The sequence below is a fragment of the Natrix helvetica genome, assembly GCF_964273705.1.
Source record: "Natrix helvetica genome assembly, chromosome: 4".
NCBI lineage: Eukaryota > Metazoa > Chordata > Lepidosauria > Squamata > Natricidae > Natrix > Natrix helvetica.
Window position 1 is genome coordinate 166,678,826 of NC_138550.1, and position 13,014 is coordinate 166,691,839.

At 46.7% G+C, this 13,014-nt stretch overlaps 1 protein-coding gene across 1 annotated transcript in view; it reads left to right on the plus strand.

Moving 5' to 3' along the window:
• Nucleotides 1-2,489: 2,489 nt before the first annotated feature.
• DENND3 (DENN domain containing 3) overlaps nt 2,490-13,014 on the plus strand; it is a 71,255-nt gene continuing 60,730 nt past the window's right edge. Inside the window, exon 1 of the mRNA XM_081951043.1 lies at nt 2,490-2,595. Coding sequence (XP_081807169.1) covers nt 2,509-2,595 — 87 coding nt within the window. The 5' untranslated portion in view covers nt 2,490-2,508. The remainder of the gene's footprint in view (nt 2,596-13,014) is intronic.

The window sequence follows — 13,014 nt, forward strand, 5'->3', positions numbered from 1 at the left end:
AGCTGCCCAGGAGGCATGCCAGGAAATAAACTTCCGGTTTCCGGCAGGCGCATGCGAACCGACCAGCTGGTCTTCCAGTTTCTGGCACATATGCGTGCATGACGATCACCTGGCCGGTGCGCTCTTCCAGTTTCCAGCACTGCTGCAGGTGCAAAGGCCAGCTGATCATCACATGCGCATGAGCGCCAGAAACCCAGAAGAGGAACGGGCAATGCCATGCATGCCAGGCAACATGGCTCTGCGTGCCACTTCGGGCACCCGTGCCATAGATTCGCCATCATGGCCCTACGCCCTTCCAGACAAATGTCTGTCCAGTCTTTTCTTAAAAACTTCCAGTGATGAAGCGCCCACAGTTTGTGCAGGGAGGCTGTTCCCCTGATTAATTTCTCCTTAATTCCAGGTTGCTTCTTTCTTTGATTAGTTTCCATCCATTGTTTCTTGTCCTGCCCTCAGGTCAGTGCTGGGTTTCGGATCCCGTTCCAACCGGTACAGTTGGAACGGGCCCGGCGTCGTCCACATGGATGTGCGTAGCACGCACATGTGTCTTACCGCTTGCGTGAGCCTCCGCAATGCTCCAGCTGCTCAGCGGAGTGTCACGCAGGCGCTGTATGCGCCGTGCATGTGCGCGGAAGCCCCGAAGACTTAAAAGACCGGTAAGGAGCTCAGGCGGGCGGGTGGGGCCCTTCTGAGCACCGTACCGGAATGGTATCTGGTGCTCCGTGCAGGCTCCGGTACACCCGTACTGGGGCGTAGCGCATGCAACCCACCACTGCCTCAGGTGCTTTGGAAAATAGGTTGATCCCCCTCTTCTTTGTGGCAGGCTTTCAAATATTCAAACACTAAATTCATCTGTAGCCTTTCTCAGTTCTCCAAACACCACAGCATTCCTGCTGTAACTAAGTCCGTTTACTTTGCAAAATAGTCCTTAATCCTGTAAATAATTATAGTCCCACCTGCCAGCACCACACCTCTATCAGGTGAGCCACCGGCAGTTTGAGCAGCGGGTTTTATGCTGGTAATGTTTCTCTTTTATGTTTATAGAAATAGGCGGCCAGATGGTTTTTTTTCTTGGTCACGAGGAAGACGGCCACGTTGCTGTGCTTCTCCTTCCTTTCCAGTTTGCTACGAAATGAAAATGGGATTTTCCCATGGCAGAAAACTCTGAAGTGTCCAGAAAGAACAGTTTCTCTAAACCCAAAGGAAAGAAGAAATCAGCCATGGAACAGAAAGAAAATGTTCCTTTTTAAGGGGAAGCAATTGTTCATGGGATGGCACCTTTTTCTGGTTCGTTACAGAAGTGAACGCTTGACATATTTATGCAGCCTTTCCTAAGGTGACATGATCCAGATATGTTCGCATTATTCCACATCCCAGAAAGCAGGGTTTCTCCCCAATTTCTCAACAAAATTAAGGTGTGTTGACTTTGACTCCCAGAATTTGCTACGAATCTCAATACATTTAAGATGTGCAGACTTTAACTCAAAAGAATTGTCAACAAATCTCAACAAATTTAAGGTGTGTAGACTTTAACACCCAGAATTCTAAGCAAATCTCACATCTCAACAAATTTAAGATGCTTTAATCCACTGATTAATTGTTCTCAGGAAATGTCTCCTTAGTTCTAGGTTGCTTCTCTCCACCATTAGTTTCCATCCCTGGCTTCGTGTCCTGATTGTTCTCCCTCTCAGAAAATTCCTCCTTTTTCTACTATCAACCAACGGTGCTGTAGTTGCCTTCAGATATTGTGGGAGCTCCATGATCAAGAACAGACTGGACTGCCATCTGCCAGAAATGGTGTAGGGCAGGGGTGTCCAAACTTGGCAACTTTAAGACTTGTGGACTTCAACTCCCAGAATTGAAGTCCACAAGTCTTAAAGTTGCCAAGTTTGGACACCCCTGGTGTAGGGTCTCAAGTTTGGGGGGGGGTTGATTGGATGACCTACAAGGTCCCTTCTGACTCCCTTATTCTGTTATTCTTAGTGTCAGGAAATTCCTCTTTATTTCTAGGTTGAATTTCTCCTTGATCAGTCTGTTAGAAACGATATGTGTATGTGGGGGGAGGGGAGGTCTCCTGCTTGGGCAGGGGGTTGGACTAGATGACCTCCAAGTCAGGGGTCTCCAACCTTGGCTACTTTAAGACAAAGGAATTCTGGGATTTGAAGTCCACAAGCCTTAAAGCGGCCAAGGTTGGAGACCCCTGCTCCAAGGTCCCTTCCGACTCTGTTATTGGTCGGAAATGGGAGCGAGAGGTTCCCGCCCATTTTTTTTCCGAAGGCCTCGAGAGCCCGCTTCCTTTGCCCCTCGCCCTTCCGCGCCTGCGTGCGTAGCTCCGCCTCCGGGAGTCCATGACCACGCCCCTCACCTCTCGGCCCCTCCCCTTTTTTCCCTGACGGGGAGGCCGGCGCAGCGCTGCCTCCTCAGCAGTCCGGCTTGAGCCGGCGGGGCGGAGAGGGCGTTCTTTCTTTCGGCACCCAGCAGGCTCGGGGGGCGGGGGGCCGGGCTGGGGCGATGGAGGAGTTGCTGCTGCCCACGGCCGTGCTGGAAATCTGCGTCTTGGTCGGAGTCTCGCGGGAGAAAGCCAGAGAAGCGCGTCAGGTATAAACACGCGTGTTCGGGGAAACGTCGGAATGCGTTTGGACCGCGCTCCCACGTCCCGCGAGACAGTTTGGCCCGCGGGGTAAAGGTTCGCCCGTGCCTTCGCTTCCTCCTCGGCCGCCTCGTTGCCTAGAAATCCGGTGGGAGCCTTTTGCAGGGAGGAGGAAGCTTTTCCCGGATCTTCCTCCTGCAACACCTGGTGGCGCTTTGCAGGCTCACCTGCCTGACCCGGAATCCAGGCTTTTGCTTTATTGATTTCTTGTATTTTTACAACCTTGGTATGAAGGTTGCCAGGTCTTGGCAGGGATTAGGGTTAAATCCTATTAAATCTTTCCTTCCTCAGTCACTCCCTCCCCTTCTCCCTCTCTCTCTCTCTCTCTTTCCTCCCATTCCTTTCCTTTCTTCATTCCTTCCCACCTCCCTCTCTCCCTCCCCTTCTTTTTCTCCCTCCCTCCTCTTCCTTCCTTTCTATCTCCCTCGATCCTTTCTCTTCTCTCTTTTCCTTTCTCTCTCTTTTCTTCCCATTCCTTTCCTTTCTTCATTCCTTCCCACCTCCCTCTCTCCCTCCCTCACTCCTCTTTTCCTTTCTTCATTCCTTTTTTCTTTCCACCCTCTTTCGTTCTTTCCTTCCTTCCTTCCTTCTTCCCCTCCTTTCATCCCTCCCTCCCTCTCTTCTTTCCTTACTAGCACTAGCACTTAGACTTATATGCCACTTCACAGTGCTTTACCACACGCTCTAAGTGGTTTATAGAGTAAGCCTATTGACCCCTCCACACACACACAATCTGGGTCTTCATTTTACCGTCCTGGGAAGGATGGAAGGCTGAGTTAATAGCACTAGACTTATATACAGCTTCACAGTGCTTTACAGCCCTCTCTAAGTGGTTTCTAGAGTCAGCCTATTGACCCCCAACAGTCTGGGTCCTCTTTTTACTGTCCTTGGGAAGACGCAAGGCTGAGTCAACCTTGAGCCAGTCAGGATCGAACTCTTGGCAGAAGTAGCCTGCAGTACTTCATTCGAATAACTGGGAGGGAGGCGAGAGACTGAAGGAAGGAAAGAAGGAAATGAAAAGTAGGAAGGAAGGAAATGAAAAGGAAGGAAGGAAGGAAATGAAAAGGAAGGAAGGAGAGAGATGGAAGGAAATGAAAAGGAAGGAAGGAGAGAGATGGAAGGAAATGAAAAGGAAGGAAGGAGAGAGATGGAAGGAAATGAAAAGGAAGGAAAGAAGGAAATGAAAAGAAGGAAGGAGATGGAAAGAAGGAAATGAAAAGGAAGGAAGGAAAAAGGACAGAAGGAAGAGCAATAACAATAGCACTTACATACTACTTCATAGTACTTTACAGTCCTCCCTAAGCGGAGGATGGATGGAAGGAAAGAAGGAAATGAAAAGTAGGAAGGAAGGAAATGAAAAGGAAGGAAGGAAAGAAATGGAAGGAAATGAAAAGGAAGGAAAGAAGGAAATGAAAAGTAGGAAGGAAGGAGACAGAAGGAAGGAAATGAAAAGGAAGGAAGGAGAGAGATGGAAGGAAATGAAAAGGAAGGAAGGAGAGAGATGGAAGAAAATGAAAAGGAAGGAAAGAAGGAAATGAAAAGAAGGAAGGAGATGGAAAGAAGGAAATGAAAAGGAAGGAAGGAAAAAGGACAGAAGGAAGAGCAATAACAATAGCACTTACATACCACTTCATAGTACTTTACAGTCCTCCCTAAGCGGCTTACAGAGTCAGCCTCTTGCCCCCAACAATCCGGGTCCTCATTTTACCCACCTCGGGAAGACAGAAGGCTGAATCAACCTTGAGCTGGTCAGGCTCGAACTGACTGTGGGCAGAGTCAGCCTGCAATACTGCATTCTAACCAAGAAAGGAAGGAAAGAAGGAAAGAAGAGCAATAGCACTTATATACCGCTTCCCAGTGCTTTTATATCCCTCTCTAAGCGGTTTACAGAGTCAGCCTATTTCCCCCCAACAATTTGGGTCCTCTTTTTACCCACCTCGGAAGGATGGAAGGCTGAGTCAACCTTGAGCCTGGGGAGAAATGATAGGAGGAAAAATGGTATACAGGGAGTCTTCGACTTACGGCCACAACGGAGCCTCAAATTCCTGTGGTTAAGCGAGACATTTCTTAAGTGAGTTTTGCCCCTCTTGGGCGACTTTTCTTGCCTCAGTTGTTAAGTGAATCCCTGTGGTGGATAAGTTAGTCGCCTGGTTGTTAAGGGAATCCAGCTTCCCTGTTGACTTTGCTTGTTGGAAGGTCTCAAAAGGGGATTGCGTGACCCCACCGGGACACTGCCACTGGCGTAAATATGAAGCGGTCACTAAGTGGCTGAATTTGGATCACGTGACCATGGGGATGCTGCAACGGCCGTAAGTGTGAAAAACGATCCTAAGTCACTTTTTTTCAGTGCCGTTGTAACTTTGAACCGTCACTAAACGAACTCTTGTATGATGAGGAGTGCCTGTCTTTATTTTTGTGGCCTTTGTATGAATCCACCAGATCTTGGCAGAAATTTGGGGGAGATTTGAAAAAAAAAAAGGCAAATAAACCCCACCCATGGACCACAGCAAGTCCTTGAGTTTTGACCACGACTCAGCCCGGTATTTCCGTTGGTGAGACAGTTGTTGAGTGAGTTTTGCCCCCTTTTACGACCCTTTCTCGCCATGGTTGTTAAGTGAATCACTAGTTAAGTAACATGGTCGTTAAGTGAATCTGGCTTCCCCATAGACTTTGCTTGTCAGAAGGTCGCAAAAGCGGATCACGTGACCCCGGGACACCGCAACCGTCATAAATATGAGTCAGTTGCCAAGCGTTTGAATTTTGATCGTGTGCCCATGGGGCTGCAACAGTGGTCGTTAAGTGTGAAAAACAGCCATAGCTCGCTTTTTCCAGTGCCGTTGTAACTTCGCAAAGGTCACTGAATAAACTCTTTTAAGTTGAGAACTATCTGTAATTATTGTGCGACCGTAAAGAGAGCTGATTGTTTTGTTGTTCAGCACTGTTCATTTCCCAATGGAAAGGCCTGATTCTTAGGCTGAGGTTTGAATTTATTAGTTACAAGTGCTGGTTGCTCGGGTATTTATTTATAGGGGGAAAATGTCCGGACCAAACATAATTTCTAATGTTGGATTTTCCCCCTTATCAGAGAGAGCCCCCTTTAGAAGTACTGTGAAGCCGTTACCATGGCAACTCCACTGCGCTGGACAGTAGAATTCATTTTACGGTAGTACAGTAGAAGCCATTTTAAGGCACAACAGGCTGCATCTTAACAGAACATCCCTACCCCCGAGGGGTGTTAAGGGTGTCTTACCCCCATAGTATTTGTTTCCAGAGAGTAAGTAAGTCATCTGTGTACCAAGTTTGGTTGAAATTGCTCCAGGCGTTCCAGAGTTATGCTGGACCACACATACACACACACACACACACACACACACACACACACACAGCCGTTTTTATATAGATAGAAGATTTTGAATCCATTAAATGTATTTTTCTGCTCACTTCATTATTAAGCCATTATTTATTTATTAAGGTTATTTGGTACCCATCTCACTACAGGTAGTCCTAGACTTACAACAGTTCATTTAGTGACCATTCAAAGTTACAACGGTGCTGAAAAAAGTGACTTACGACTGTTTTTCACACTTACGTTGTTGCAGGATTTCCATGGTCACATGATTAAAGTTCAGATGCTTGGCAATGGGGATGCCAGATTCGCTTAACAACCGGGTTACTACCTTATCAGCTGCAGTGATTCACTTAATGACTGTGGCACAAAAGGTCGTAAAATAGGAGCAAAACAAATGTCTCACTTAACAACACAATTTTGGGGCTCAATTATGGACGTAAGTCGAGGACCACCTGTATTGGAGTGACTCTGGGCAGCTTTTGATACAATAAAAACAAGACTATACAGGTAGTCTTTGATTTGGTGATCAAAGTTACAACAGGGCACTGAAAAAATTGATTCACATTTATGACCGTTGCAGATTTTCTGTGGTCACATGGTCAAAATTCAGATGCTTGGCCACTGACTCACATTTATAACGGTTGCAGTGTCCTGTAACAAGGGATACCCTCTCCCAACCTTCTGGCAAGCAAAGTCAATGGGGCAAGCCAGATTCACTTAACGACCGGGTGTTACTTATCAACTGCAGTGATTCCCTTAACAACTGTGGCAATCAAGGTTGTAAAATGGAGCAAAAGTCACTTCACAACGGTCTTGCTTAGCAAGAGAAATTTTGAGCTCAATGGTGTTTGTAAGTGGGGGACTACCTGTAAAATGTTTAAAATGTTAACAAGGTTAAAATTAACAGGAATTCAATAAAATTAGGAATCACGTAGACATAGGCAGGTGGGGCCAACTTTCTTGGTCCACCTCTGTGAGCCACCATCTTTTTTTAAAATGGTTTTTATGAGGTAAACATTTAAAACATTGGACATAGTGGGACATTTCAGGCATAGTGATTTCCATAGAGTTTTTTGATCTTACAGCAATAACAGTCTATATCCATTACATAGGCATGTGTAGTCAGTAAAATTACCTACCCATTAATCCCTTTCATTATATAATACAATACAATACAATAGTAGAGTTGGAAGGGACCTTGGAGGTCTTCTAGTCCAACCCCCTGCCTAGGCAGGAAACTCTATACCGTTTCAAACAGATGGTTATCCAACATCTTCTTAAAGACTTCCAGTGTTGGGGCATTCACAACTTATGGAGGCAACTTCTGTTCCATGGATTAATTGTTCTAACTGTCAGGAAATTTATCCTCGGTTCTAAGTTGCTTCTCTCCTGGATTAGTTTCCACCCATTGCTTCTTGTTCTACCCTCAGGTGCCTTGGAAAATAGTTTGACTCCCTCTTCTTTGTGGCAACCCCTGAGATATTGGAACAATGCTATCATGTCTCCCCTATTCCTTCTTTCTCTTAAGCTAAACATACCCAGTTCCTGCAACCGTTCTTCATATGTTTTAGTCTCCAGTCCCCTAATCATCTTTGTTGCTTTTCTCTGCACTCTTTCTAGAGTCTCCACATCTTTTCTACATCATGGCAACCAAAACTGGATGCAGTATTCCAAGTGTGGCCTTACCAAGGCATTATAAAGTGGTATTAACACTTCACGTGATCTTGATTCTATCCCTCTGTTGATGCAGCCTAGAACTGTGTTGGCTTTTTTGGCAGCTGCTGCCCACGGCTGGCTCATATTTAAGTGGTTGTCCACTAGGACTCCAATATAGTTACTATCATTACATATACATATCCAATTCCTACCTAGCGTACAATATTAATGCCATATTTTCCAGTTCTTATCTGTCTTTTTCTGTCCCGACCTTTTCTCCTCGTTTCTAACCATTGGTACCATTTGTCCCAGATTTCATGGTATTCCATCTTACCCTTGTCTTTGAGCTCTAGAGTCAGCCTGTCTATTTCTGCACACATCAGTATCTTCTTTATTATTATAGCCTATTTACGGACTTACCTTGTGGCATTGAGAGCGGCTAAACGTAGACATTGTGCCGCTCTTATTGCGTCTGTGGATAACCGCCCTGCCGCCCTGTTTAGGGTCACCCGCTCCCTCTTGGTGCAAGAGACGCGGGGGGCACCCTTACAGGGTAGAGCAGAGGAGTTTGGAGAATATCTGCAGAACAAAGTCGCTCAGATCCGGAGCGGATGGGCCTCCTCCAGTGGTCTGGACGGGCCGTCAACAGTGAGTCTTGTGAGTCCACTCTGGGAGGAGTTTGACTCTGTTGCCCCCGAGGATTTAGACAGGTTGCGTTGAAGGCTGCGACCCACCACATGTTCATTGGACCCGTGTCCCTCCTGGCTGGTACTGGCATCCTGGGAGGTGACACGAGGCTGGCTTCTGGGCCTGGTGAACGCCTCGTTGGGTGAGGGATCCTTACCTACCGTCTTGAAAGAGGCGGTGGTGAGGCCCTTACTCAAGGGGCCTTCACTTGACCAAATGGAGCTAGCTAATTATCGTCCAGTCTCCAACCTCCCTTTTTTGGCGAAGGTTGTTGAGAATGTGGTGGCGCAGCAGTTTCCGCGTCACCTCGATGAATCCGATTATCTAGACCCACGCCAGTCCGGCTTCCGACCCGGGCACAGCACTGAGACAGCCTTGGTCGCGTTGGTTGATGATCTCTGGAGGGCCAGAGATAGAGGTTGTTCCTCTATCCTGGTCCTATTAGATCTCTCAGCGGCTTTTGATACCATCGACCATGGTATCCTTCTGCGCCGGCTGGAGGGGATGGGAGTCGGAGGCACCGTGTTATGGTGGTTCGACTCTTACCTCTCCGGCCGGATGCAATATGTGTTGACAGGGGGGCAGAGATCGACCCCGAGGCCACTCTCTTGTGGGGTGCCGCAGGGGTCGGTTCTCTCGCCCCTTCTGTTCAATGCATACATGAAGCCGCTGGGCGAGATCATCCGTGGTTTTGGGGTTGAATACCATCTGTACGCTGATGATACGCAGCTGTACATTTCAACCCCAAACCACCCCAACGAGGCTGTCGCAGTGATGTCCCGGTGTCTGGAAGCCGTCGGGGTCTGGATGGGGGACAACAGACTCAAACTCAACCCCTCCAAGACTGAGTGGCTGTGGCTTCCGGCACCTCGGTTCAGCCAGCTGACTCCATCGCTGGCCATAGGGGACGAGCTACTGCCCCCTGTGGAACAGGCGCGCAATTTGGGCGTCCTCCTAGATGCCCGGCTGTCAATGGATGACCATGTGGCAGCCGTGGCAAGGGGGGCGTTCCACCAGGTTCGCCTGGTGCGCCAATTGCGCCCCCTACTGGACCGGGATGCCCTACGCACAGTCACTCATGCGCTGGTGACGTCTCGCCTAGATTACTGTAATGCTCTCTACATGGGGCTTCCCTTGGGACGCGCCCGGAGACTGCAGCTAGTCCAGAACGCGGCCGCGCGGGTTATCATGGGGAGGTCTAGATACTCCCACGTAACACCGCTCCTGCGCGAGCTGCACTGGCTACCTGTGGTTTTTCGGGTGCGTTTCAAGGTCCTGATTACTATCTTTAAAGCGCTCCATGGCTCAGGACCTAGTTACTTGCGGGATCGCATCCTCCCACATACATCCCTGCGGCCAATCCGCTCTCACAGAGAGGGCCTTCTCCAAGTGCCGTCCACTAGGCAATGCCAGCGGGCGGCGCCGAGGAGTAGAGCCTTCTCTGTGATGGGCCCAACCCTCTGGAATGACCTCCCCCCCCCCCGACATTAGAACCACCTCGGACTTCCGCTCCTTCCGTCAAAAATTGAAGACTCACCTGTTCCGACTAGCTGGCCTGGCATGATTATAAATGTTACATCTATGAACTCCTGGTAGTATATTCTCATCTGGTTATTTTAAGGGTAATGTTTTAGTTTTAATTGTTTTTAGGGCTTTTAGCCTCATATTTATTCCTCTGTACAGGACTCTTAATTTTAACCTCCTCCACATACATACATATATTTATAGCCCTATTTATATTTGTATTTTATCTGTGATTTATTGTGGACTGTACACCGCCCCGAGTCCCTTTTTGGGAGAGGGGGCGGTTTAGAAATGTGAATAAATAAATAATAAATAATAAATTTCTTGTTCTGGGGGAATCTCTCTTGTTTTTCCAGTTTTGTGCGAAGACCACTCTTGCTGCCATTAAAATATGCAACGTTAAATATAATTCACCTTTGCTATATTTTTCTTTTGTGATCCCTAATAGAAATAGCTCTGGCCTCAGCTCTGTCCTTTGATTTAACGTCTCTTCCAGCCACTTTCTTACCTGGTGCCAAAAGGCCCAGCTTTCGAGCACTCCCACCACATATGGTAGAAGGTCCCTAGCGTAACATTGCATTTCCAACATCGCCACTATCTTCTTCTTGTTGGGTTTTTAAAATTACTGTTATCTGACACTGGTTGTCCCAAAGGTGCTTTCTCAAGAGGCAACTGGACTTTCTGGTTCCAGCTGTCCAGTGGCCTCTTGAAAAAGCACCTTTAAGGACAATCACGACAACTGGATGACAGAACCTCCATAAGACATTCAGACTCTGGTTGGCTACTTTTTTCCACCTCCCAATGACCATTTGTAGCTTCTGCCTCTTGCTAGTTTTTGTGTGTCAACATGTTGGACTCCTTGAGAGCATTTCTATTATCCAAAGTTGGGGAAGAGGTTTGCTTGAGGTTTTCAGCCCCTGTGTCACATTTTTCTCAGTGGTTGCAGACTTCAAATCCTTCGTGTACTAAGTTTGTTGATGGTAGTTTGCTAATTTTAGGTCAGTCCGATCTGAAGGCAGAGGTGGGATTTAGCAGGTTCTGACCAGTTCTGGAGAACCGGTAGCGGAAATTTTGAGTAGTTCGGAGAACCGGGAAATACCACCTCTGAGTGGCTCTGCCCCCCCATCTATTCTCTGCCTCCCGAGTCCCAGGTGATTGGAAGAGAATGGAGATTTTACAGTGTCCTTCCCCTGCCATGCCCATCAAGCCACGCCCACCAAGCCACACCACGCCCACCAAGCCACGCCTATGTAACCGTTAGTTAAAAATGTTGAATCCACCACTGCCTCACAGGGCAGGTGGCATCAGAAACCTTTGAATATAATCTTAGAGGTTTCCAAAACGAACTGAAAAAAGACTATTTTATATCCATGACCGGAAAGGAATCTCATGATCATTGTCACATTTAAGAATTTTTTTAAAAAATTGCATTTAACATTTATTCTGGCCCCATTTTAAATTGCCCCATAAGACTCTGGCCAAAAGTATCTTACTTTAGTTTAGAAAATATTAATTATCTCTCGTACTTAGAAGGCTGGCCTGCTATTGTCATATTTCTGTGCAAGTCTTAGTTTGCACAAATGTTCCTAATGCAGAATAGCGGGGTTTTTTTGGTCTGTTTTGCATGATACATACATGTTGTAATAAGGGTGGGACGAAACGTATCTTCCCATTTGCAAAAGAAACAGGATGTAACTGAGCCGGTTTTATTTTTCTTTAATTGGCTGCAGTTTTTATATCAATAGCATTGCTCATTTCCCTTCTTTATAACGTTTTTTGTTCTAGTTTAAGAAAATACAGAATGATGCAGCTACTTGTTTAATTCTCAGATTATTCTGTTAATTGCTACCGTGTTTGATGCTAAGCAGATCCGGTATTAACCAAAGCTGTACTTTTGAAGTGGGTGATTAAATATGATTTTGTCTAATGCCTAGGTTGTCACATGGAGATGTTGCCTTGTTTTTTGGCCTCACAAGTGATTAATATTCCTTTGAGTTTGGGGGGCTTGAAGGAGCCAGGAAAAATATTTTGAACGTGGTTGCTCATCTCCAATTCGTTTTATTTCTTATTTAGCTGTATACCCTGAAGATAAGACAGGGTCTTATTTTCTTTTGACCGCTGAAATAAGCGCTTGACATTTTTGGGGAGATCTTATTATTTTTGAGGTGCAGGAGGCGGCCAGCGTGGCCACTTCATGGCTGCTGCTGTGTTGCAATATTTTCGGGGTGCACTTATTTTATCACATGCGCTCAAAAGCCCAATTGGGCTTATTATCCTGGGAGGTCTTATTTTCGGGAAAAAACAGGGTAGATTCAAGGACAAGCAGCAGATTACAGCACCGTGTTTAGCATTAGAAGATACTAATAAATAGAAGGAAGTTCTATCTAGATTTGTGTTAAGTTAGTCCTCTGCTTACAACCGTTCATTTAGTGACTGATGTTACAACAGCACTGAAAGAAGCGATTTGACCATTTTCCACGTGGTCTTTGCGGCATTCCCCATGATCACGTGATCAAAATTCAGATGCTTGACCACTGATTCGTATTTATGATGGTTGCAGTGTCCCCCCCCCCGGGTGGTGTCATGTGATTTACCCTATGAAATCCTTCCCACAAGCAAAATCAGTGAGGAAGCTGGGTTCACTTAACAACCAGGTTACTAACTTTAATAACTGCAGCAGTTCATTTAAAAAACATTGTAAGAAAGGCCATAAAAAGAGGCAAAACTCACTTAACAACTGTCTCACTTAGCAATAGCACTTAGACTTATATACCACTTCACAGTGCTTTTACAGCCCTCGCTAAGCGGTTTACAGAGTCAGCCTCTTGCCCTCAACAATCCGGGTCCTCATTTTGCCCACCTCGGAAGGATGGAAGGCTGAGTCAACCTTGAGCTGGTCAGAATTAAACTGCTGGCAGTGGGCAGAGTTAGCCTGCAATACTGCTTTCTAGCCACTGGGAGGGAAGGAAGGAAGGAAGGAAGGAAGGAAGGAAGGAAGGCAGGAAGGACTGACTTAGATTTATAGACCGCTTCACAAGGATTTCCACCCCTCTCTAAGCTGTTTACAGAATCAGCCTGTTGCCCCCAACAATCCGGGTCCTCGTTTTACCGACCGCAGAAGGACGGAAAGCTGAGTCAACCTTGAGCCTAG